Source organism: Camelina sativa, chromosome 10 (assembly GCF_030686135.1).
Source record: "Camelina sativa cultivar CO46 ecotype springtype chromosome 10, ASM3068613v1".
Classification (NCBI taxonomy): Eukaryota; Viridiplantae; Streptophyta; class Magnoliopsida; order Brassicales; family Brassicaceae; genus Camelina; species Camelina sativa.
The window spans coordinates 5,009,649-5,034,309 of NC_141889.1; the positions used below are offsets into that span (position 1 = coordinate 5,009,649).

Consider the following 24,661-nt stretch of genomic DNA (forward strand, 5'->3'; position numbering starts at 1 on the left):
AAACGGCACCAACTGCTAGAAAAGTCTGAAAGCGCCGCCACGAAAGACAAGGAAGGATCTAGAGAGAAGCGCCGAACAAATCGGGACGGAAGACGACAAAAAAAAAGCTGCCAGCGAAATGCCACGTGGCTACTCCTTCTCTCCCGCCGACGATCCCTGACGCGGCGTTACACGGCGTTACGCGGCGACGGACTAGTTTATAAAATAAACTAATAAGTGGGCCAAAACTACCGTAAAGCCACTACCAAACGGATTTACAACTCAGTACAGCTGGATTTCGGACCTACTTAGAACCCAATCTCTTGCTCTGTTTCGTTTCTTCCATCCATATATTTTTTATATTGACGAATTGTTATATTGTGCCGCCGAATTTCCCGGTATTAAAAATAAAATAATCATAAAAATAGGACCAATCAGAAAAATAATAATCGAAAAACATAGTAAAATATAAATAAAATTTTATCGTTACGAGAGAACAACTGGGGGCCCCACTAACTCTCTCATGTTGCTGCTCCTACAAAAACAAGAGAACCATCAATGAAGACGACCGACGAGAAACAACGACGACCTCTGCTCTGCTCCTCATGAAACTCTTCCTTACTTTTTCTTCTTCTTCTTCTCTCTCAATTCATTAAAATCTCAAAATCTAAAGAAGAAGAACTAACCACTCAACTCTAAAAAAAGATATATATATGTAGTGATGGATCCATGTCCATTTGTACGGCTCACAATAGATTCCCTCGCGCTAAGACTACCGGAGACAGCTACGAACAAGCAAATCGGCGGCGAAGTACATCCTTCTTCTACTCCTTGTTACTGCAAGCTCCGGATCAAACACTTCCCTTCGCAAAAAGCGCTTCTCCCTCTCTCTTCCTTCTCCGACGCTTCTTCTCCCCCTGAATCCTCCACTTCGGCTCCGGGGTTTCACCTCGACGCCGAAGCCATCCGACGAGTCTCCGGCAAAAAGATCTCTCTACGAGTCTCCGTCTACGCAGGACGCACGGGACACACTTGCGGCGTCGCTTCCGGTAAGCTTTTAGGTAGAGTCGAGGTAGCGGTTGATCTCGCTGCGGCGCTGAGTAGAACCGTCGCGTTTCATAGCGGCTGGAAAAAGCTTGGCGGAGATGGAGGTGATAAACCGTCGGCTCGGTTACATCTATTGGTTCGTGCTGAACCGGATCCTCGATTTGTTTTTCAATTCGGTGGTGAACCGGAATGTAGCCCTGTGGTTTACCAGATTCAAGATAATCTCAAACAGCCTGTCTTTAGCTGCAAATTCAGCTCCGACCGTAACGGACGATCTCGGTAATTAAAGAATCTCTAAATCACTTGTCTAATTTGATTTACAATTTCGCAATTAGTGTGTTGATCGGTTCTGTTTTTTTTTTTTTTTTTTTTTTGGTTTAATTAGGTCACTACCATCAGGATTCACATACAGTAGTAGAGGATGGATCACAAGAACATTATCAGGTGACCAATGGGAGAAGAAACAAGCGAGAGAACGTAAAGGTTGGATGATAACGATCCATGATCTATCGGGATCACCTGTAGCTGCAGCTTCAATGATCACTCCTTTCGTGGCATCTCCAGGGTCAGACCGAGTCTCTAGGTCAAACCCTGGTGCGTGGCTAATCCTTAGGCCTCACGGGACTTGTGTCAGTAGTTGGAAACCGTGGGGACGTCTTGAGGCTTGGCGTGAGAGAGGAGCTATCGATGGATTGGGTTACAAATTCGAGCTCGTGAGGGATAATAGTACTAGCACCGGCATTCCCATTGCAGAAGGTAACAAATTTATATTATAAGCTATCATTAAATAGTACTATATAATGTGGGTCAAATACACATTACTAACCGACCAAATGATTTAGTATGCGGTAATGCGAATAATACATTTCAAGCTAACTGAAAAATACCAAAGATATCCTCAAGATGTCGGAAATATTACATGATATGCTAACACAAATAAAACACTTAAAACAGTCATTAGAATGAATCTGATTAATAGCTGAAAAAAATGGAAACAGGGACAATGAGCACAAAACAAGGAGGAAAGTTCAGTATTGATAGGAGAGTCTCAGGCCAAGGGGAGTCGCCGGCAATATCATCCCCCGTGAAAGGGTTCGTGATGGGTTCGAGCGTCGAAGGAGAAGGAAAAGTGAGCAAGCCGGTGGTCCACGTAGGAGCACAGCATGTGACTTGCATGGCCGACGCAGCTCTCTTCGTTGCTCTCTCCGCCGCTGTTGATCTTAGCGTTGATGCGTGTCAGCTATTCTCTCGTAAACTCCGTAAAGAGCTCTGTCACGACGACCAAAGCTCCCTCACGTGAAAATATTATTATAATCTCTCAGTCGAAGACCACGTACGTACATTTTGACTTAACAAAAGGCCGATCCGTGAACCATGATTTCGGTTTTTCATTTTTTTTTACGAGGATCAGTTTGATGTGAAAATTCGACAAAGCTGTACAGACAACAATGGATCTTTGTGTTGTGTGTAACTTTGTATCATATTTTATTTATTTTTTTTAATTTTTTAATTTCTTCCGTTTCTCTCCATATGTGTCTTGATTAGTGATTACTTTCATTATTTCATATCTTCATTATTTTCATTCTTTTAATACATTGTGGGTCATATGTACTCCATTTTACTTGCTTCTGAAATGCACGGATCTATATTGATTATAAATTTAAAATGATAATGCTTTTATATCTAAATCATAATAATTTCCTTAATCTAGGAGTAACTTATTTATCAGTTTTTCTCCATCCTTTTCTTATGAAACATTTCAACTTTAAGAAAATGCAGAAAGATTATATGAATCTAGTGGATAACTAGAGGAGGGTATATTGAATTCTTCTCATTAATAAACATAGTTTTGTAAAATACTTATATAAAAGTCCAAAGAATTAGCCACTTAATTAGTATAGCAGCCGATTTGGTTGTATAGATAATAAATAATATTCTCACAAGAACTGGACTTGGCATTTGGGAAGAGAAAGAAGGTCGTTGGTGATTTGAAGTCTCTTGTCGACATCAACTATTGCAGCATCAATTTCCACTTTGATCAATCGAAGACAAATCATCTGGGACAAGAAACGGTTCAGTTGTCTCAATTCATTACGACCTCCTCTGTAACCATAAATCTCTAGCACCTTCACTACATTCTCATTGACGGAGACACCTTCATAGCGGATAGAGTACAAGCCCTGGAGAACAACCATATATACAATTATAAGGCAGCTAGCATACTAAACGTGCAAGAAGTAACATAAAAAAACAAGTGAAATTTACCTTGAGGACAAGAGTTTCAAGAATTGGTGCCTTATCCATCACAACTGTTAGCATTTTCCAACGTGGTTGTCGTTTCGATCTTGTCTCGAAAGAGAGTTTAACAAGGTTTTCAAACCGTGGAAAACTCAAGCCGCAATCATCTTGATCTTCTTCCCAGTAATCATAGAGTCTATTATACATAAGCTGTGCAACACAAACACTAGTGGTCATGGACATGGTTTTGATCAGAGAAGAAGGAAGGGAAATGTGAGGAATTTTAGACCTTAACAGTGTTGGAAGAGAGGTGAAGGATCTCAACGTTAGTCATGCATTCAATTTCTCTCGTTATATTATTCATACGGAAAGTTCTCGCCCGTCCCTTCCAAGGTATATCAAGATCGAGGCGGGCCTCCACAAGGGTATCCACGAAATCAGCCGATTCTATACCACATGTAGAGTAATCAGAGTAATCGAGGTAGACAAGATTGGGCGTGTCAAATACCATTTGTCCGCATTTTCTGTGAACTGTGAGTCTTTTAAGGGTTTCATGGTATATGATTCCGGATGTTCCTGGAGCTTCTTTGTGGTTAATTGAAACGTGATTCAGGAAAAATTCCTCCAGGAATGGGCAACCTTCAAGCATCACCTCGGAAAAACAGATGGAATAGGAATAGCGTTCCTTTTCCACTACGTAGTAAACTGTATCAAGGGAGAGACTCTTGAGCAATGGAAGGAAGACTTTTGGAGGATCAATTCCAACAAAAAGCAATGTTCCTAATGTCAGCTTAACGAGTCTTGTTTGTGAATACATCTGAGGGAAGAGGACGTGGTGGCCTCCCAAACCAAGTGGTCTTTCTGCGAAGATCGAGCTCCGAGACGCCTCGTTCCAAGACCTTTGATATCCATCTATTGGTTTGATCCATGTGGTGAACATCCTCGAGATGTTTTAGTGAGAATTTGTTTATGGGTTTGTTACTACAAGACAGTGTTTTGTCAACGAAAGCTCTGAAGCTTTGCCCAGTCTCGTTTCGTCTTCTTGATCTCTGTTGTTTACTTAGCTTGGGATTCAAGAAATATGAGTCGTCAAAGTCGAGATGCGACGGAAAGAGATGATTCATCAGTGAGAACAGAGTTCTCCATCTTTTAGACAGAACTGAAGTTGAAGCAGCTCGTTTCGTGGGCAGATAGGACAAGATCTTAGCAAGTATCTCGTCTGGAAGAGAGCTGATTGCATCTTCACACTCATATTCTACCATTTTCTTCGCCACTAAATCCTACGAGTAAGTTCAATATTAGAAGATTGTTAAGATAACTCTCTCGGATCACGATTCAATAACCTCTCTGACTCTGTGTATCGCAAACGGTTTGAATCAAATTGAAAACAAGTCGCAAAAAAGAAAGTACAACGAACACACACAAGATTGTTTACCCAGTTCAATCAGATCGGTATGATCTCGACGACCAGACGACCTAGATTGCAGACGGAGCAACCAGAAACAACAGCAGACGACTTAACTTGCAGATGAAGGAGCCAACGACCTGACTTGCCACAGAAGCAACAGATTAAAGAATGGTTTGTCAACGACCTGACTTGCAGTTCATTACCTTTTCTGATTATTTATTTTTATTTAATAGCAAAATAGTGTTTTGTCAACTACAGTATTTACCTTTTCGATGATGAAAATGTTAATAAATTATTTACCAATATATATTGGACTGATTATTAAAATACTTCTATGCACTGATTATTTATTTATATTTATTTTTATATATTTGCCTATTATTAGTTAATGATTTTTTCAAAAGTCAAAAAGCTATTTTTTCGGTTAACCAATAAACGAATATCCCAATTTATTATTCAATTTGTAAATTAGTTAATGATTTTAGCAATAGTCAAAACTCAAAAACTTTTTTTTTATTTATTAAAACCTTTTCTTTAATTTATCAAAACCTTTTTTATATATATTAAATGATAATATAGTAAAAAAGAGAACCATCCAGTCTGGCCATATATATATATATATATATTGGGCACACATTAACAATCATTACTACGCAGTTAAAAACACTAAACGTAACAAAGAAAAAAGCTTTAATTGGAAACATTTTTTTGTGACATTGATCATGGCAAAGTTATCATGTTCGTATTTCCTTGTACTCATGCTTGTGTTCTCAGGTACAATTTCTTATGTTACCATTCCAAAGATCTGAAAAATGTTAATTATATAATAAATATATATAGTTTGTGGTCATAACATGATGTGTAACTAATTTTGTAGGATCTTTAATCGTTGAAAGAGCTGAGGGGAAGCAATGTCATTTGACCATTGACAAAGAAACTCCATGTAATGTTGTCGAAACAAAGAAACTCCATGTAATGTTGTCGATTGCCGTTTAAGCTGCTATAGTGGCTACAATGGAGTTGGAAAGTGTTTTGACGATCGTAAAGTAAAAGGACCTTCTAATTGTGGTTGTCTCTACAATTGTTAGGGCGACAGTTTTATAAAAGCTGTACCTGTCGTCATATAATAAATATTCGATTTCCTTAATCGATATGAATAAAAACTAGGTCTCCATTAAGAGACAGATGTTTGGCCTGCTTTGGTTACTGAATTAGAGTTATATTTCATAATCTTAGATCTTCTTTCATAAATCTTTTGATTTGTTATCTTATTCCTTGAATTAATAATATCTGTATCGATAGCCTTGCAAAAGATGTTCGAGTACGAGATTATTCTTTTTCCGATGTAAGTTTGTTGGTTCCGAAATAGTTGTTTTTCAGATCAGTCTTTTCGAACAAATTTAATAATTTACGGTGATTTTGATGTCAAAGAAAGAAAAAAAAACTAGATGGTGTCCATCATTCTTTATGACTTAATTTACAAAAGCTATGGGGATTTCAGTCACTTTATTGTTATTCTAGTTTTCACCATGAAATATGGTCTTTTTCTTTTTAACACTACTTAATTCACAATGAAGACGATCTATTTTCCCACGAATAATTGAAGATGAACACAATAATCATAGTTTGAAAGCAAATTACGACTTTGCAAATCAGACTCAATTAAAGATAATTAAATAGAGGATCTACAAAGATACTTTAGTCTAATTATTTATTAAATCAATCTATTTCTAGTCAATTTTTTTAGTGGGAGATTAGTTTTGATGTCCTACGCCAATTAAGATACAGTAAAACCTCTATAAATTAATAATGTTTGGACCAAGACATTTTATTAATTTATAGTGATATTAATTTATCTATGACTATAAATTAATAATTATTAATTTATAGTGTAAATTAATAATTTTTAATTTATAGATATATTTTTAATAGTTTAACTTTTAAAAATTATGAATCGAGACAATTTTAACAATAATTTTCGGATATTAAAAATTTTATGGTATTGGAATTGAATTTGTAATATTTAGAAAACATTATTAACTATAAATTACAAAAACAATAGAAAAATTCACTTATACACATGACATACATAAAATTAAATTTATGAATAATAATATAGATTGTTGTATTTTAATAGTTAATCAAACAATCAAAATGTAAATGATGAATATCTAAAAATTGAAAACTTAAAAAAAATGTAGCTATATTTATGACATGTTACAAAATATTTTATATCATTATAGTTTGAAAATACAACATAACAGTTGTTTTGTAGATATGAGCTTTAGGAGAAACATACATTATATATATGTAATTTTACATGATTATTAATTTATGATATTATTGGGACCATATTTTACATGGGGATTTCAAAAAAAATTATTATCTTATTATCTTATCGAATTTTGTTATTTTTTACACTGCTCCGACTTGGAACTGACAAAAATTATTAATTTATAGTATTTATTAATTTATAGAGTATTAATTTATAGAGGTTTTATTGTATGTGTGTTTACTGTAATTATTAGGATTTGAGTCACAAATATTATAAATCAAAGATTATATACACTACACATTAACCTTTAATCTTTTAGTATCAAGATTGAAAAATAGTAAGGTTTTAGAATATAGATTACTATGAGTTAAAAAGAAGAAGATTTGGAACATGAGAGATTTCCATTTCCGTTGAGTATATATTTTCGTTGCCATAATCAGTTTCCGAGTTTTTTTTTTTTGGACGTGCTTTTAACTTTCTAAAGAATCTTTATAGATAAGCTAGTTTTAATTTGGAAAATGAGTTGATGATTAGAGAATGGATTTTGATTGGAGTGATTATAGGCATACTTATGAATAAATATAATGCATCAAATAATTTGAGTAATTAGATTTAGGGGGAGGTATTGGTTTAGGATTTAGAAAGAATTTTAATGACTTTATGTTCTTGCTGATTGTTAGAATCATAGAAAATTGAAAGTTAAAAATGAAGGATTCTAAGAGATTGTTTAGGAAGTTTTTTAAAATCTTGATGATTTGTTTTTTCTAATCTTGTAAAATCTTTCTATTTGATGAAAGAGTTTTCATGACTTTTGTTATGAAGGAAATGATATAAAATTCTAAACCAATAACATAAAATTTGAATTCATTAACAATCTAAGATTTTTTGTTTTACTTGAATAACATAAAACTTTTAATGACTTTATAAAACTCTTAATCCAATAACACTAGATTTATCAAGATTTTAGATAACTTTTTACAAATCCACAACCAATAACACCAAATTTTTAAAGAATTTTTAAAAGTCTTGATTGAATAATAACATATTTTACCTAACTTTTAAAGTCATTAAAATTCTTTCTAAATCCTAAACCAATATTTCCCCCTTAGAAATAGATCAGTCACACCGATTTCGTTTTTCTATAATTATGGTTAATGTATATTGTAAAGAATCCATGTAAAGAATGATCTCTTTTCGTCCAAAAAAAAAAAGCGTAAGATCTCTTAAAATTTTTAAAGTTACCAAATGTTTAGAGATCCTGCTTTGGATGAAAAAAAAAAGAAAAAAAGGACACCCCGTACCTAGCAACCAGTATATAATAGTATACACATAACCATTTATACACAGCCATTTAAACATTAATCAAAACAAAGGACCCTTCCGTATCACCTCTAGTTTCACAAAACTTCGGTCTTTGTTTAGCTGTAATATATATTGATCATGGCCAAGTTATCATGTTCTTATTTCCTTGTACTCATTCTTGTGTTGTCAGGTAATTTCATACGTTTCCATATTTATAAGCATACAAAATATACATGTACATGATAATTTTATGGAATTGTGATTGATCATATGTATATACCACGATGTTTTACTTTTGTAGCTTTTCTAATGGTTGCAAGAGCTGAGGATAAGCGATGTCATTTGACGATTAAAAAGGAAACTCCATGTGATCTTGTCGATTGCCGTTTAAGCTGCTTTTCTTATTACAATGGAGTTGGCAAATGTTTTGACGATCCTAAAGTCGGAGGGCCTCAAAATTGTGGTTGTCTATTTAATTGTTAGATGTGTTTTCTTTATAACCATTGTGGTGATTAGTGATAGTAAAATTAAATTTATCACGTTCTTAATGGATATGAATATATCTAAAAGATCTTCATCCTTCCGTATGTCATCCATTTGCAGTCTGATTGTCTGAATGATTTGTTTTGGAAAATTTCCAAGATGTCCTCAAAATGATGATGTGATTTCCCTTGTCCATTTTGAACCATAACATAGTTTAAGATCAGAAAAGTAACCAACTCAGAACAATAAGGCTTCTAATACCATATCAAACTTTATAGATTATAAACTAAATATAAAGTGGATGCCACGACCGGCGTTACGCAGAAGGGATTCACTATATATATGCTGATTCGTGTTTTACAATTTTTTGCATAAATCCATTCACTTCTCTTTAAGTATTTCTTAACTTTATTTTTATACTTTGAGATTTTTATGTTATTAAAGAAACTAGGTGCTAACCCACCCGTTGCATGGATTGTGGTGTAGTTGGCACTTTTTTGTTTTTTTTTTTGTCTTTTTCGTTTTCTCTTTTGTATTATTTCGTTTTAATTAGATATATATGGGCTTTGCAGTCACTTGTATTTATACACTATATGTTTATACCATTTCGTTTAGATGTGTACAATTGTGGTGTTTATTTTTATAATGAATTATGAGGATGTTGTTTCTTGCTTTTGAGGATCCAATCTTATCATTGACAGATATTGTTCCCAATACATTTATTGTATTTTAGATTTTCTAATTAACTGCCTATGTAAACCCTTCATACGTTGATGTTGCAATACTAAGTTATTTTTTAAAAATAATTATCTTCTGTGTAAGTGATTATGTTTGTATGCCCATGTTTTGGTCTAATATCAATAAGATTGTTTCTGTTTTTCTTTAGTTGGCTTTGAAACCAATTTTGAGTTAAACAAATAATGAGTCGAATTATGGTGTTAATAAGTAATATAAATTCTTATGTATATATATTGTATATATGACTATAAGTTTAGCTAACTAAAAAATTCTGTAATATTTAAATATAATCTTGAACATATATATATATATATATATTTTTTTTTTATTTGTGGGAGAAATGTATGGAATTATTGGATAGAAGTTATTTTTGAGTTAAATGACCTTTTATGTCTTCAAAGTAAATTAAATATTAATAAATTTTTATATGTGTCTTGACTTTTTTTAAAAGGAATACCAAGTGTTTCCTTCCAAATTTGAAGTGACATAGTATTTTAGTTTTCTTATATGATTTTATGAACTTCAATGTAAAGGTTTTTCAAAGTAATAAGAACACTCACACTGATTGAATTATAAAATTTGGAGAAATATTTATTTCGATTAATCATTTGCTCTTTTAAATATATTCAATAAGTATGTTGTTGTTCATACAAATAGGACAACATATATTATAGTTTAACCATGAAGTTAAGCAATGGACATGGAACTTGTGATTGCAAGACAAAATGCTTATATATATTATGTTACACATTAATCATTTAAAAATGAATAGAAACATCTACTTCTCAAATAAAGTTATCTTTTTTGTTAAAACCAACATATGTGAATTTAAATTTAACTATACAAATTTAAAAAATAAATATGAATAGATTAGAAAGGCAAGAAATATAAAAGAAATATTTTGTTTTTATATAAATAAAATAAAAATTGAAAACAATGTTAAATATATATAATACTTTCTAAATTAAAATATAGAATCAAACTCTTACAAGTTACAACACATATGAGATATAACAAAATTTGATATTGGTGGGAGAGGAGGAGAGAATGATTACTATAAGATGGTAATCCAAATTAGATAATGGAGATGAATCTTTAAAAAATAGAACAATGTAAAATATATATATATATATATATAATACTTTATAAATTAAAATATAGAATCAAACTCTTACAACACATATGAGATATAACAACATTTGATATTGGTGGGAGAGGAGGAGAGAATGATTACTTATAAGATAAAAATCCAAATTAGATAATGGAGATGAATCTTTTAAAATAAGAACAATGTAAAATATCTATCATATAGTCTCTAAAATTAAAATTTAGCATTAAAAATTTACAATGATATTTCATTTGTATTTTACAATCCATACAACAAAAATAAGAAATTAAAAATAAAATAAAAATGAAAAATGATTTGAGGTATTGTAGAAGAGAATGAGAGAATGTGAAAATGAGATAGTAAAAGAATGCCAATATGAGAGAATGATAGATTGGGAGAATGCTTATTGATATCCATTTATATGATAAGAAATGATGGAAGTTACATTTAGAATTATGGAGTTACAATAGTAATTTATTGTGTTTGAATAAAATTGAGTGGTAGAATATGATTAATGCATAATTTATTTTATTTCCAGTTATAATTTTATTTTAATGTGTGAGTTAAATGTATTGTATTTATTGGGTATTAAATATTGTTTAAAGCAATTAGAAAGCAAAGAAAAAAATAAAAAAAATTAGAAACCATTAAATGAAAATCAACCAATAAGGAGAGACCAAAACCTTACTTTTATATATATGATATATTGCTTTAAACTTTGAAATGGGAAATATATTATAAGCAATAATTTTACATGAGAAATATATTAATTTAGCCAACCAAAATATGAATATAAGTTTAGCCAACCAAAATAATTAAAAAATATTAAAATTTAACCAAAAATTAATGTACAACTATTGGATAGGAGTTACATTTGAGTTAAATGGAGGAATGAATTAATGTACAATTATTGGATAGGAGTTACATTTGAGTTAAATGAAGTTACATGCCTTTAATTATAAATAAATATTTTAATTTTTTATAACCTAAAACAAAAGAAATACCAAGTGGCTGAATCAAAATTCACATGATTTGGTTGTTTGTTGATATAAACTCAAAACTTACACATAATATTCAAAAAAAAAAATATTACTTTTGAAGTGACAAACTAAATTAGTTTTCTTACAAAATTATATGAATTCTTCAATCTCAATAATTTTTAAAACCCCAAAGATAACTTATATTTTTTTGTTTTTTTTTCACTCATCAATTTAATTTATAGTGCTAGATTTCATAGTAATGGTTTCATCTTTAGAGAATTTAGTTAAATGGTATTTTTAAAATTATATTTTATTTTTATATTTAAGTTCTAGTTGAATATGATTTCTTTTTTGGATCATTTTTTATTTTGATTAAACACACAAAAACCAATTATTTAATTATTTTCTTTTTGTTTTCAAAAACCTCAAATCATAATAATATATATATATATATATATATTATATTGATCTTTGCAGATTTGTCAATTGGATCACAAAACAAAATAGTCTTTATAAATAGAGTTGGTAGACTTTACAAAACAAAATAGACTTTATAAATGGATAAATATATTGATCTTTAAATATTATATTGATTTTTATAAATTATTAAAAATGATACATGAATATGTGAGATAACCAGAGACATAATAGATAATTAGATATAGATCATTTCAACTTCATGATCTTATTGTGTGGTGAATATTGTAAGAAAGTATGTAAATAATGACTTATAAGATGTTAATATAAAATAGAAAATGGAGATAAATCTTTTAAAAGATTAAAAAATTAAAAAATATATATAAGATATACATATCATACAAACTCTAAAACTAAGCTTTTACAATGATATTTGATTTGATTTTTTATAACCCATACAACAACAATAACAAAAAAAATACAAAACAAAACAAAACAAAAATAAAAGAAAAGATTTGAGAGTAGTGGAAGAAAATGAGAGAATGAAAGAGTGATAGACTAAGAAAATAAGATAATGAGTATTTATAATAAGAGAAATGATGAAAAATTACATTTAGAAAAATGAGAGTTACAATTCTAATTTATTGTTTTGTTTTAATACAATTGATTAATACAACTTAGTGGATAAATAAAGTTAATGCATAATTTATAGAGGGATTTATATGATTTCAGTTTTATATTATGTGAGTTAAATGTGAAAATTAATTGTTTTTAAATTTTTGTTTTAATATAAATATTTTTTTGTTAAAATTGTATTGCCAAGTAGACCAATAAGAAGAGAGTAAAACCTTACTTTTATATATATATATGATTATTCCAAGCGTTTTAAACAAAAAAACTCGTAGAGAATTAATGTACTAATTTCTGTCAAAAAAAACAAAACAACTTTAGCGAAACAGAGCAGGGTATCGTGAACAAAACAGAACAAACAGAGCACACGAGACTTTTGTAATTAACTATTGCCTTTCGAACTGAACCAAAGTTGAAACTTCCAATTTTCGTCGGTTAAGTTTTAAATTTTGGAAATTTATCGGTTTTAGAGTGAACTGGTTCAATCATAAATAAACCGGTTTTCATTGACAAGCAAATAGAATATTTTTATAAGGTATCATTTATTCATATGAGCATATCGTCCAAATACATGTACTGTATGTATTTTTTACGTCAGGGTATAATTTAAGGCACCATTTACAGATTGTTTTTTTTTGTGTGTGTCTTAAACTAACAATTATAAACGCAAGTGCAAAATTGGTTTTTATTTCCGGTACAAACGCCATTCCCGTTGTACTTTTGATAGCAAATTGGTATGCATTCTTGAAAAGTGCATGGCTTGCTAAGCTTCACGTTCACAGAACATCTTTTTATATTTGCCCCCTCTGCACTTGGCACAGCCAACAAAGCTAAAACGACAAAATAAAAATTATTAAAAAGATTACAAATTAATCTTAAATGATGATGATATAGCTAGAAGTACGATTTCAGTTCATATTTAAGTTGTATTACATGTTCAATGATATAAAAAGGCATACGAACCTGAGAGAATAAAGATGGAGATGAGCAGATACGAACACAATAGCTTGGCCATGACTTACGGAAAAATTAGATGATATATGTGTTAATCTAGTAATTATTTGTTTGGAGCATTTTTTTGATATTGAACGGTGATAAAGAGAGAACGTTTATATAGAATTATAGATTACAAATGAGTAGATAGATAAACATAGATTAAAAACTCTTTTTAGGAAACATGCATATTCAAAACAAATGTGAAGACTTTGAGTCTTTGACCAGTGATTTGAATCAAATTAATGTAAATAGTATTAAAAAAAAAGAACTAAAAAATCCATTCACTTTTTTTTTTGGCAACAAATAAATTAATTTCCCTTTTCTTATTCTCTACTTTTTATTTTATGCTTTGAAATTTTTATATTATTAACCTAAATAATGGAAACCTATTATCCAATGGTCAAACTTCAAAGGTTGTATAATGAACAAATCGTAGAGTCAAATGACTTTTTTCTTTGCTGACGTGGAAGGTGTTTTGTAAGGCGATTAGGGTTTCAAAGCTTGATCACCAAGTCTACTGATGACGGCGGATCTGCCGTCTCAGGATGGTCGTCCTCCGCCGGCGGGGGATACGGGTGTCCTACCGGCGCAAACTAGTAGTTGTACTAGCCCGCTGGAAGTGGTCTGTAAGGGTTCTGAGGAAGTGAGTTTTGGGGTTTCAAAATCAAAGTCCATTGTCTCTGGGGATCAAAAGCGGTGGCTGAACGCGGCGAAGAAGACTATGTTTACTAAACAGCCTTTTGTTGTTTCGGAAGTGGATGGCAAGCAAACAGTGGTAGTTCCAAAGGCGGTGTTCCAGGATGCGAAACCTCTTTGGAAAGATTTCTTGGTAGGAAAGTTTCTTAGTGAAAAAGCACCCCATGTGGGGAAGATTCACATGATTGTGAATAAAATCTGGAGATTGGGTGATCACTCGTCTCTTATTGATGTTATTGTGGTTAATGAAACAACGGTGAAATTTCGAATCAGATCCGAGGGAACTCGAAACAGAGTTCTAAACAGAGGTATGTGGAATATTATGGGCATCCCAATGCTCCTCTCCAAATGGTCGCCGTTTGCAGAGGAGGCGCAGCCAGCTCTCAAATCTGTCCCTTTGTGGGTTGTGTTGAAAAACGTTCCTCCTACCCTGTACACGGATAAGGGGCTTGAGTTCTTGTCCAGTGCAGTGGGACAACCTCTGAAATTACATCCAAAAACTGAAGCCTGCACTAGTTTTGATGAAGCTCAAATTCAGGTAGAAGCGGATTTAACGAAAGATTTGCCAAGTGAATATCACTTGGCCGGAGAGGAAGAAGGTGAATTGGATGTGGTAATAACGTACTCCTATCCTTGGCTACCTCCTAGATGTGGTGGCTGTGCCAAATGGGGACATCTAACATCCGCTTGTCTTGAGGCTAGGCATACCACAAGTGTTAAGCAGGATAATTTTCCTCCTCCAGTTGCAGCGATTTTTCAGCAGGAAGCGAACTCTCTCGCTGTTTCACAGTCTAATGTAGCTACCACGGACGTTGTTGAGGAGGGTGAAAATGAGGGATGGATTACTCCACAGAAATCGGGATCCAAGCAAAGTCCCAGCTCAAAAAAGCAAACTCCTGCTCTTGCAACAAGGGCAGCCTCTATTCTGTCGAACTCTTACTCTGTTCTTAGTGAGCAGGGTGAAGATGATGAGGATAATAAAGCAGAGGATAGTAATAATCATGCGGCGGGTTTCAAAGATAACAAAGACGAGGACAGTACAAATACCGCAGCGGTGGAGGTTACTAGTCCAGTTGATGCACTGCCAGTGGAAATACAGTGTTTGGTAGTTGATGACAGTCTTGCTCTAAAGAAAAATAGGGGAACGAAAACCATTGTTCCACCACGTGAGTCCATTCCACGTGCTTCAAAAGACTCTCATAAATTCATTTCAGCAACCTCTACCCAACCCCCCCGGGACCAGGGTCGGAGGACCCCTCATCATTAATCCATGTCGAGTTTTTTCTGGAATGTTCGCGGGTTCAACAAAATGTCTAAACATTCCATTCTAAGGGACTGGATCAAGAAGGGTAATTTTCAGTTTGGGGCTCTTTTGGAAACTAGAGTAAAGGAGAAAAGAGTTGATGCTATAGTGGGATCGGTTTTCCCGGGTTGGTCCTATCTCTCCAACTATACTTCTCGCCGGCGGGGACGAATTTGGGTGGTTTGGGGCCCCACTGTCCGTTTAACTCCATGTTTTACAAGTGGTCAAGTGATCACATGTTCTGTTTTAATGGAAGGTGCAACACAAGAATTCTTCGTTTCTTTTGTGTATGCGGCTAATTCTATTGAAGAGCGACGACTCTTGTGGGAGGATTTGAAAGCCCACCAAGACTCGCCCATGGTTCGCAACAAACCATGGATGGTGGTCGGGGATTTTAATGAGGTACTAAAAATGGAGGAACATTCTCTTCATGAAACACACTCTGTTGTGATGCCGGGAATGCGAGATTTTCAAGAGATGGTGCAGTACTGTAATTTTGCAGACATGCTGTCTCACGGCCCTTTATACACCTGGTGTAACAAGCGTGATCATGGTCTCATTTGCAAAAAACTTGATAGGGTTTTGGTAAATGACTCGTGGGCCAATGATTACCAAAATTCTTATAGTGTTTTTGAGGGAGGAGGATGCTCGGATCATCTAAGATGTCGAATAAAAATTGGTGCTGATCCCATTCAACCCCGTAAACCTTTCAAATTCACAAATGCGGTTATCCATGATGAACGGTTTTTGCCTTTGGTCAAGGAATTTTGGGATACAACAGAGCCGTTATATCATTCCACCTCTGCGCTTTTTTGATTCTCTAAGAAGTTGAAAGCCTTGAAGCCACGCCTTAAGCAGTTTAGTAAGGATTCTCTCGGAGACTTGACTAAAAAGGCAAAGGAAGCTTATGCGCACCTATGCAAAGCTCAGCTGGTGACTTTGCAAAACCCAACTGAGCAAGCAATGCAGCAGGAATCAGTAGCTTACAGCCGTTGGCCACTTGTTTCAGGGTTAGAAGAAAAATTCCTAAAGCAGAGGTCAAAGTTACACTGGCTAAAGGTAGGAGATGGCAACAACAAGGTTTTCCACAATGCTGCAAAGACTCGTCAGCTTCGAAATACAATACGAGAGATCAAATGTGCAGACGGTTCCATTGTTGATACGCAAGAAGAGATCAAAGTTGAGGCGGAGGGATTTTTCAAGGCTTTTTTAGGCCTTAAACCGTCTCAATATCAAGGAATCCCAGAAACAGCGCTGTCTTCCTTGTTAAGCTACCGTTGTTCAGAAGCTACTCAGGCACAATTAGAAGCAGAAGTTACGGCTAATGAAATCAGAGATACCCTCTTCTCTATGCCTACTGACAAAAGCCCCGGCCCTGACGGTTATACCGTTGAGTTCCTCCAATCGACATGGTCTATTGTGCAGAAGGATTTCACTTCCTCCATTCAGTCCTTTTTCATATACGGCTTCTTGCCAAAAGGGGTTAATGCTACAATTTTAGCCTTAATCCCAAAGAAAAAGGAGGCTACTGAACTGAGAGATTATCGACCAATTTCGTGCTGTAATGTCATCTACAAGGTGATCTCAAAAATTCTTGCTACTCGATTAAAAAAGCTACTACCTGAGTTCATTGCTCCCAATCAATCTGCCTTTGTCAAGGGTTGTTTGCTCATGGAAAATGTTCTACTAGCTTCAGAGATCGTCAAAGATTACCACAAGGACACTGTTTCTCCTCGAAGTGCCATCAAGATTGATATCTCAAAGGCTTTTGATTCAGTCCAGTGGCCTTTCCTTTTATCCGTGCTATTGACTCTGCAATTTCCACCACGTTTCATTCGATGGATTGAACTCTGCATCACCACAGCATCTTTTTCGGTGCAGGTAAATGGTGAGCTAGCCGGACTGTTTCGTAGTGAACGAGGACTTCGTCAAGGGTGTTCTCTATCTCCCTACCTCTTTGTAATCTGTATGCAAGTCTTGTCTGCAATGATTGATAGAGCAGCTTTAGAACGACAAATTGGATATCACCCCCATTGCCACAATGTCAAACTCACACATTTGTGCTTTGCAGACGACCTTTTGGTATTTATGGATGGGACTAAGAGCTCTATTGAGGGTATTTTACAAATTTTTGATCAGTTTGCTGGTTTCTCAGGTCTCAATATTAGCCTCGAGAAATCGACACTCTATATGGCAAGAGTCTCACATAGCGACAGGGAAGTAATATTAAGTTCTTTCCCTTTTGCAAATGGCACTCTACCTGTCCGATATCTTGGATTGCCTCTCTTGACTAAACGTATGACCACCTCAGATTACACGCCTTTGGTAGAACGGATTCGAGAGCGGATCGGGAGTTGGACTGCAAGGCATCTCTCTTTTGCAGGACGTTTGCAACTCATCACTTCGGTTCTACACAGTCTTACAAACTTTTGGATGTCAGCTTATCGTTTACCTAGAGCGTGCATTGCAGAGATTGATAGCCTGTGTTCTGCGTTTTTATGGTCTGGCCCCTCACTAAATGCGAAAAAGACAAAGGTAGCCTGGTCGGATGTCTGTCTCCCCAAGGACGAAGGAGGTTTGGGATTGCGTTCTCTGCATGATGTTAATCAAGTAAGTTGCCTAAAACTCATTTGGCGACTTCTTTCGAGCGACTCACTTTGGACCAACTGGATTCGAGCTTATCTGCTCAGGAAAGGTTCTTTTTGGTCGATCTCTCCTAACTCCACTACAGGTTCTTGGATGTGGAAAAAGTTGTTGAAATGTCGCAGGTTGGCTTCTGATTTTGTAAAATATGAGGTACATAGTGGAAAGAACATCTCCTTCTGGCATGATAATTGGTCGCAGTTCGGCTGCCTAATTGATGTTGTAGGTCCGCGTGGGTGCATTGACATGGGTATAAGCTTACATGCCACTGTAGCTGAAGCTCTACTTAATAGGCCGAGAAGACACAGGGTAAACCACTTCAATAAAATTGAGGAAGTCCTTGACAGTCTGCGCAACAGGGGTTTGGTCGAGACAGAGGATATTGTCCTCTGGAAAGGAAAAAGAGATAAATACAAAGCATCCTTCTGCACAAAAGATACATGGGACTTTGTTCGCATTGTCAAGCAACAAAGGATTTGGTATGCAGGTGTTTGGTTCTCTCACGCCACACCTAAGTACTCTTTTTTGGTCTGGTTAGCCATCTTGAATCGGCTTACGACTAGTGATCGAATGCAGCACTGGAACACACGGATTGATGGTACTTGTGCTCTCTGTAGCAACTCGCAGGAAACGCGAAACCATTTGTTTTTTGCTTGCTCTTACTCCAAGGAAATCTGGACAAGGCTCACCTCGGTACTCTTACGAAGTACATTTTCAACCGACTGGGACTCACTCCTATTACTCCTCACAGATGCATCTCTTGGCAAGCACACTCTGTTTCTACTACGGTATAGTTTTCAAGCTGCGGTTCACTCTCTTTGGAGGGAGCGGAATAGAAGACGTCATGGGGAATCACCGACCCCACCCTCTCTGCTCACAAAACAACTTGATCGACAAGTCCGGGATCGCCTGCTCTCTATCCAAAGCAACGATCTTCTATTCGTCTGGCTCGCTTCAAGATGAAGACAAGCACTCACAATACTATTAGTTTTTTTAACACAAATCTTTTTTAAACTTTTTTGAATCACAGATTTCATATACAAACGCTGCATTCTGTTGTAACCAAGTATTTTTTCGAATAAATTTTACATTTTATTCAAAAAAAAAAAAAAAAACTTCAAAGGTTTAAAAGTTTCTATATCCCAAAAAAAAAACAATTAGTGTAATGAGGACCATAGAAAAAAAAAAAGATGGGACCTAAATGTTGGGGATGTCGACGTAAAAATTACTACATTAACACCATGCCATTCAATTTCTCGCATTTACCAAATCTTATGGTACGATACAAATGAAAATTTTCACCGTTAAATTTGCAGTAATTGTATAATAAGATATCGACTTAATATATTATTTTTTTTGAACAAAGATCGACTTAATATATAAGACGATCTTTTTTAGACTAATAGATCGAATCCATCGAATCATGTATAAATTAATAGTCATCCCCATATCTGTGCAGCCAAATAATTGTAGAAAATTAAAATATCGTTACAGCATAAATATTGACATAAGAATTAATTTTAACTAGATAGATAAAACTTAAAATTCAAATTATTTTTAGCTCTTGAAACCTATTGACTAAACCTATATAGTATGTAAATCGAATATAACATGAGATGTACGCAAAAACTAGTATCATAAAAATGATAATTAAAAAGCCATTCCGATACCCACAACCAAGTATATATACAAATTACTCACAACTAACAAATGAATATATGAAGCACTCTTAGTTATCAACGAAAGGTAAGAAAGGACATGATTGATTCTATTTTGGGATGATGAAAATGCGAATAATTGAGAGTCTGAGACGAGGCCACGACTTCTTGACTTAGATTCTTGATGATAAGAAAATTAATGGAGCAGCTGAGCTGAAGGAAAAGACTAGGAAACATGGAGTAGGCTCACTCTCTTCTTTATCCAATTTTCAGTGGTCCAAATTAACAACCACCATTAAAAAATACCCATAAAAAATCCAAAATAACCTATTATCATCAAAGGATATAATTTTTTTTTTTTTAACCTAACGACATAATAACATAATCAGGGGATAGTGTTAATCTATAGATATGGTGATGAACTGATAGAAACGCAATAGTGTTGGTATAACGTGCTAAGAAAATCAGGGAATAATGTTAATCTAATAATTATTTGATTGACCTAGTTGAAGACACTTTTTAGTTTTAAGTATGATTTTATGGGATGGGTATAAAACAATTTCTGTGTATAATAATAATACATACTCCCTCCCTTTAAAAATAGTTGTCATTCTAGGTCTAATTTTTTGTTTCAGTTTAGTTATTTTTTCTCTCTTTCTAATGTTAGTTTTAGTAGAAATTATCTCATTTCCTCTTTTTAAATAAATAAAAAATTAAATTTTTTAGAATTCTAATAATTAAATAAGGGTATAATAGAACATTTATCTGTTTTCTTAACTAATGTGAAAAACTATAGAGCGATGAGTAATAAAAATGAAAAAGTATATACTAGTATAAAACAAGCACTAGGAGAAGAAAAAAAACTCTTTCAATGAAGTAATTTAATTGCTATAATTGAACAGGGTGGGAAGGTGAGTAATCAGCGTAGTCAATCCTGCACTTTTAACATTCATTCACTTTCCTTTTTTAATCATCTCTGCTTAGATATATGTTTTCATGTCTACCCTTATATATAAATGAACACAGAATAGATGTTAAAAAAAAAAAAATGAACAAAGAATAATAGTAAAAAAGTCACTTTCATTTGTTATCTCTAATTTACAAAGCATTAGTAGCTTTCATTTGTTGTGATACATTGATCATGGCCAAAATATCATGTTCTTATTATTTCCTCATAATCATGCTTGTGTTCTCAGGTAATTTCATTATCTCCCCTTCCAAACATGAAAAGTATTTTTCATTTTTTTAACATTACATAAAATATTTTATTGGGGCGCACATATATCACCTCATAACATGATATTATTATTTTGTATTCAGCGGTTGAGAAAGCTAAGGGAAATCTATGTACTAAAATCATTAATCCAGAAACTCCATACTGTGACCTTGTTGACTGTCGTCTAAACTGCTATATGGGATACAATGGAGTTGGAAAATGTTTGAAAACCAAAGTTGGTAGACATCCTAAATGTGTTTGTACATATAATTGTTAAAGAGACAAGTTTTCTAAATAATAATATATCAAAATTAAGAAAATAATTTCCTTGATTCTATATGAATAAAATTCTGGAAGTTCTTCAGGCCTTTTTTTTAAAAAAAATTTTTATCAACGTTCTTCAAGCCTTCTATGATTGAATAACAATCGGAAAAAAATCAGAAGATTTCAGTCACCTTTATTGTTAAGTTTTAAAACAATTACGGCTAGATTTGGAATAAAAATAACTAACGATGGTGATGATTTACAAATTAATAAAACAAATATAGTGATGATTAATTATCTTAATTTAACTAACCAAACTTTCAGAGCTCTCCATCATTTCTAGAATTTCTTATGATGATGATGAACAGTTTCAAAAAAAAAAATGTTAAAATATTTTCATCATTTTTTAGTGTTTATTTATATCGTTATATATTCATAATGTATATGTTTGGAAGATTTTTAACATTTACAATGATAATCTACTTTGTGTATATATACCATGGTTTTAACAGTCTACCATAATTACGACAAAGTGAAAAAACCATTTGACTACATACATCTTCATTCTTCCTCCGAGGTCTTACTGTCTTTCAAAATAAGAGCTAGAGCGTAATAACCTTACGGCTATAAACATAACATCCACTCTGCCCCAAAAAAAAACATAACATACATAGTACTCATTTTGCCAATTTAACAAAAGTTTCATCAATGAACTCTAACAACCTCTATTATTTTTTTTGAAAACGTTTTATAATATATACAGTATCTAATCCAGGCTGTAACTTTTTGTACCCTACGAAAGTTCATAATCACATCGACGTTGATGTTTTGCATAAAAATCACGTGGGAGTTAAGCATGACAACGTAGTAAAATTTCACTTTAAATTCAAAGGGCCAATCTTGTTCATCCATATGCACAAAAATAAATAATTGAGAAAAGCCTCAGCAATGACGTTTTCTCGTGGCCGCTCGGTTTCCTGCTTCATCCTCGCTCTATTCGCCGTCTTAATCAATCCGGCGATCTCTTCACGTGCATCATCCTTCATCAGGCTCCCTAGCTCTGACGAATCTCCTGACGAATCTCCCGACGAATCTCAAGTCATCGCTCACTGCGCGGCCTGGAGATTGGCTGTGGAGACCGACAATGCCGGCAAGTGGAAGGTGGTTCCGCGCGGATGCGTTAGCTACGTTAAAAACTACTACAGCAGTGGCCAGTTCGACGCGGATTACGACGTACTCGTTGTTTACATCACCAACTACGCTAAAACGATCAAGCTTGCCGGCAACGGCAAGGACGCATGGGTCTTTGACATCGATGAGACGCTTCTCTCGAATTTCGCGTACTACAAGGCTCATGGTTACGGGTAATAATAAGAGAAAATTGGAGTTTTAGTACATTTTTTAAACTTAATTGGAGAATTAGTACATTCGTTATTTAAAATTGGCAAAACACACACTTTCACTATTTACTACTATTTGAATTATTTTTAATCCTCTACTAATCATTTTATTTACAAATGTGCAATTGAAATTAAATATATATATATATATATATATATATATTTTATTAAAACATCCATTGAATCTAATAACTAAAATACTATTCAATATATATATATATTTTTTTAATTTTTTTACAGATACAAAAAAATATATGTTTTTTCTTTATAATTTGATATGTATTTTGTGTAATGATTATATTTGATAATGTTAAATATTTTTTATAAATTTTGTATTCGTACACCTTATTAAGTGTACAAGTGTTTGTACACATTATAATGTGTACAGTTATCAAGTTTACAAATAAATAATAATACACAAGTTTAACCCGTATAGTTCATTTAGTGTACTTATATATATATATATGTTAATATACCTGTTTTTATCCGTACAGCTGATATATAATATATTCAATATGAATGAAATAAAAATATTTAATATGTGTGTAATAAATGTGTACACTGTACGAATATCTTTTATGCAGCTACCTTTTTGTAATTTTACATTACTACACTATATCCCACTTTATTATCTATCTCATATATCTTCTATTATACAAATAGTAAAACTGGTCTATTTCTCCAATTATAAATAGTAAATGTACTACAATTCCAATTAAGTTTTAAAAATGTATTATTTTGCCAATAAACCCTAATAATAATGCCCCATGCCCTCTCTATTATTAGCCCTTGGATATTGTTTTATTCATAATATGTTTTTTTTTTCATTTATAAAAAGTCATAATGATTATTATTTGACTAACTTCGTTGACCATTAGATCTTTTTCGGTTTAAGAGCTTTTTTGTGCTATTTTCTTATTTAATTTGCATTATTTTTGCTATATATCGTACCAATTGGTGCCAGTGATTTTGTTTTAATTGTGGATTTAGGTCTGAGCCGTACGACAATACTCAATTCTATAGGTGGGTGGTAACAGGAAAAGCCCCAGCTTTTGATGCGAGCTTGAGGCTTTACAATGCTCTCAAGAAACTTGGTTTCACAATCATTCTGCTAACCGGCCGAGATGAAAGTCAAAGGAGTATTACTGAGAAAAATCTCCTCTACGCCGGTTATTCCGGTTGGAACCGACTCCTCTTGAGGTAAAGCTATGATGTTTTCTCTTGCTTTTGGTCTAAATCATTAAGTGGACTTGAAAGAAAAAGACAAGAAAAAAAAAAGATAATGGGTTACGTGTGATTGTTCGTTCAAAAAAAAAAAAAAAAAGGTTACGTGTGATTGTTATAATAGCTATTTATGTATAATATTTGTCTCTAGGACATCTGACTTTATCAAATTTATTTCACTAATTAACTAATTTAGCCATCTACTGACTACTATATATACTAAAGTTATGAACAGGTAGTACGTGAGGAAAAAGTATATTAAGGTTTTAGACTTTGGTTAATCTAATAATTGATGCAGGGGTCCTGAAGATCAAGGGAAAGCAGCAACACAGTACAAATCAGGACAGAGAGAAAAAGTGGTTAAAGAAGGCTATACAATCCATGGAAGTACAGGCGATCAATGGAGTGACTTGCAAGGTTTTGCCTTGGCCGCTCGTTCCTTCAAAGTCCCAAATCCATTGTACTACATTCCTTGATAATCTGGCTAGTGATATTTTGCATTGAGTTTTCGTGTTTCTGTTTGAATAAGAAACTTATCGTACCCTGTCCTTTTTTTGTGTTTAGTACGATTGAGAGAAAAGGGGGGCCGAATAAAGAAACCAAATAATTTTTAAGTAAAACTGTCGGCGTAAATCAAGTAATGTTATTATTCCAAT

The 24,661-nt window shown here is 33.5% G+C and overlaps 7 protein-coding genes across 7 annotated transcripts; 5 read left to right on the forward strand and 2 right to left on the reverse strand.

Moving 5' to 3' along the window:
- Positions 1 to 229: 229 nt before the first annotated feature.
- On the forward strand, positions 230 to 2,685 carry LOC104717264 (uncharacterized). Its single transcript, XM_010434806.3, has 3 exons — positions 230 to 1,305; positions 1,412 to 1,782; positions 2,025 to 2,685. Exons 1-3 carry the CDS (start codon positions 701 to 703, stop codon positions 2,324 to 2,326), a joined length of 1,278 nt encoding a protein of 425 aa, XP_010433108.1. The 5' UTR covers positions 230 to 700; the 3' UTR covers positions 2,327 to 2,685.
- Positions 2,686 to 3,547: 862 nt separating this feature from the next.
- Positions 3,548 to 4,526, reverse strand: LOC104720076 (putative F-box protein At5g40050). Its single transcript, XM_087470293.1, has 2 exons — positions 4,061 to 4,526; positions 3,548 to 3,969 (listed from the first exon to the last, which is right to left on the reverse strand). Exons 1-2 carry the CDS (start codon positions 4,524 to 4,526, stop codon positions 3,548 to 3,550), a joined length of 888 nt encoding a protein of 295 aa, XP_087326419.1.
- A 674-nt stretch (positions 4,527 to 5,200) lies between these two features.
- LOC104717265 (defensin-like protein 159) lies at positions 5,201 to 5,986 on the forward strand. Its single transcript, XM_010434807.3, is given in 3 exon segments — positions 5,201 to 5,446; positions 5,550 to 5,602; positions 5,605 to 5,986. Coding segments are annotated over 3 exon segments (261 nt in total). The 5' UTR covers positions 5,201 to 5,394; the 3' UTR covers positions 5,761 to 5,986.
- Positions 5,987 to 8,256: 2,270 nt separating this feature from the next.
- Positions 8,257 to 8,903, forward strand: LOC104717267 (defensin-like protein 159). The gene is made up of 2 exons (XM_010434808.3): positions 8,257 to 8,439; positions 8,551 to 8,903. Exons 1-2 carry the CDS (start codon positions 8,388 to 8,390, stop codon positions 8,730 to 8,732), a joined length of 234 nt encoding a protein of 77 aa, XP_010433110.1. The 5' UTR covers positions 8,257 to 8,387; the 3' UTR covers positions 8,733 to 8,903.
- A 4,227-nt stretch (positions 8,904 to 13,130) lies between these two features.
- On the reverse strand, positions 13,131 to 13,695 carry LOC109126996 (defensin-like protein 163). The gene is made up of 2 exons (XM_019231041.2): positions 13,569 to 13,695; positions 13,131 to 13,435 (listed from the first exon to the last, which is right to left on the reverse strand). Exons 1-2 carry the CDS (start codon positions 13,618 to 13,620, stop codon positions 13,257 to 13,259), a joined length of 231 nt encoding a protein of 76 aa, XP_019086586.1. The 5' UTR covers positions 13,621 to 13,695; the 3' UTR covers positions 13,131 to 13,256.
- A 7,277-nt stretch (positions 13,696 to 20,972) lies between these two features.
- On the forward strand, positions 20,973 to 21,481 carry LOC109126985 (putative defensin-like protein 158). Its single transcript, XM_019231018.2, has 2 exons — positions 20,973 to 21,097; positions 21,222 to 21,481. Exons 1-2 carry the CDS (start codon positions 21,043 to 21,045, stop codon positions 21,392 to 21,394), a joined length of 228 nt encoding a protein of 75 aa, XP_019086563.1. The 5' UTR covers positions 20,973 to 21,042; the 3' UTR covers positions 21,395 to 21,481.
- A 482-nt stretch (positions 21,482 to 21,963) lies between these two features.
- On the forward strand, positions 21,964 to 24,625 carry LOC104717268 (acid phosphatase 1). The gene is made up of 3 exons (XM_010434809.3): positions 21,964 to 22,745; positions 23,772 to 23,981; positions 24,304 to 24,625. Exons 1-3 carry the CDS (start codon positions 22,330 to 22,332, stop codon positions 24,479 to 24,481), a joined length of 804 nt encoding a protein of 267 aa, XP_010433111.2. The 5' UTR covers positions 21,964 to 22,329; the 3' UTR covers positions 24,482 to 24,625.
- The last annotated feature ends 36 nt before the right edge of the window (positions 24,626 to 24,661 follow it).

Coding starts and splice junctions, on each gene's coding strand:
- LOC104717264 (XM_010434806.3), top strand. CDS start 701: ATGGATCCATGTCCATTTGTACGGCTCACAATAGATTCCCTCGCGCTA. Junction 1,306..1,411: donor GACCGTAACGGACGATCTCG/GTAATTAAAGAA, acceptor TGGTTTAATTAG/GTCACTACCATCAGGATTCA. Junction 1,783..2,024: donor CGGCATTCCCATTGCAGAAG/GTAACAAATTTA, acceptor AAATGGAAACAG/GGACAATGAGCACAAAACAA.
- LOC104720076 (XM_087470293.1), bottom strand. CDS start 4,526: ATGGTAGAATATGAGTGTGAAGATGCAATCAGCTCTCTTCCAGACGAG. Junction 3,970..4,060: donor TGTATTCACAAACAAGACTC/GTTAAGCTGACA, acceptor CCCTTGATACAG/TTTACTACGTAGTGGAAAAG.
- LOC104717267 (XM_010434808.3), top strand. CDS start 8,388: ATGGCCAAGTTATCATGTTCTTATTTCCTTGTACTCATTCTTGTGTTG. Junction 8,440..8,550: donor ACTCATTCTTGTGTTGTCAG/GTAATTTCATAC, acceptor TTACTTTTGTAG/CTTTTCTAATGGTTGCAAGA.
- LOC109126996 (XM_019231041.2), bottom strand. CDS start 13,620: ATGGCCAAGCTATTGTGTTCGTATCTGCTCATCTCCATCTTTATTCTC. Junction 13,436..13,568: donor CTCCATCTTTATTCTCTCAG/GTTCGTATGCCT, acceptor TTGTCGTTTTAG/CTTTGTTGGCTGTGCCAAGT.
- LOC109126985 (XM_019231018.2), top strand. CDS start 21,043: ATGGCCAAAATATCATGTTCTTATTATTTCCTCATAATCATGCTTGTG. Junction 21,098..21,221: donor AATCATGCTTGTGTTCTCAG/GTAATTTCATTA, acceptor TTTTGTATTCAG/CGGTTGAGAAAGCTAAGGGA.
- LOC104717268 (XM_010434809.3), top strand. CDS start 22,330: ATGACGTTTTCTCGTGGCCGCTCGGTTTCCTGCTTCATCCTCGCTCTA. Junction 22,746..23,771: donor TACAAGGCTCATGGTTACGG/GTAATAATAAGA, acceptor TTGTGGATTTAG/GTCTGAGCCGTACGACAATA. Junction 23,982..24,303: donor TGGAACCGACTCCTCTTGAG/GTAAAGCTATGA, acceptor TAATTGATGCAG/GGGTCCTGAAGATCAAGGGA.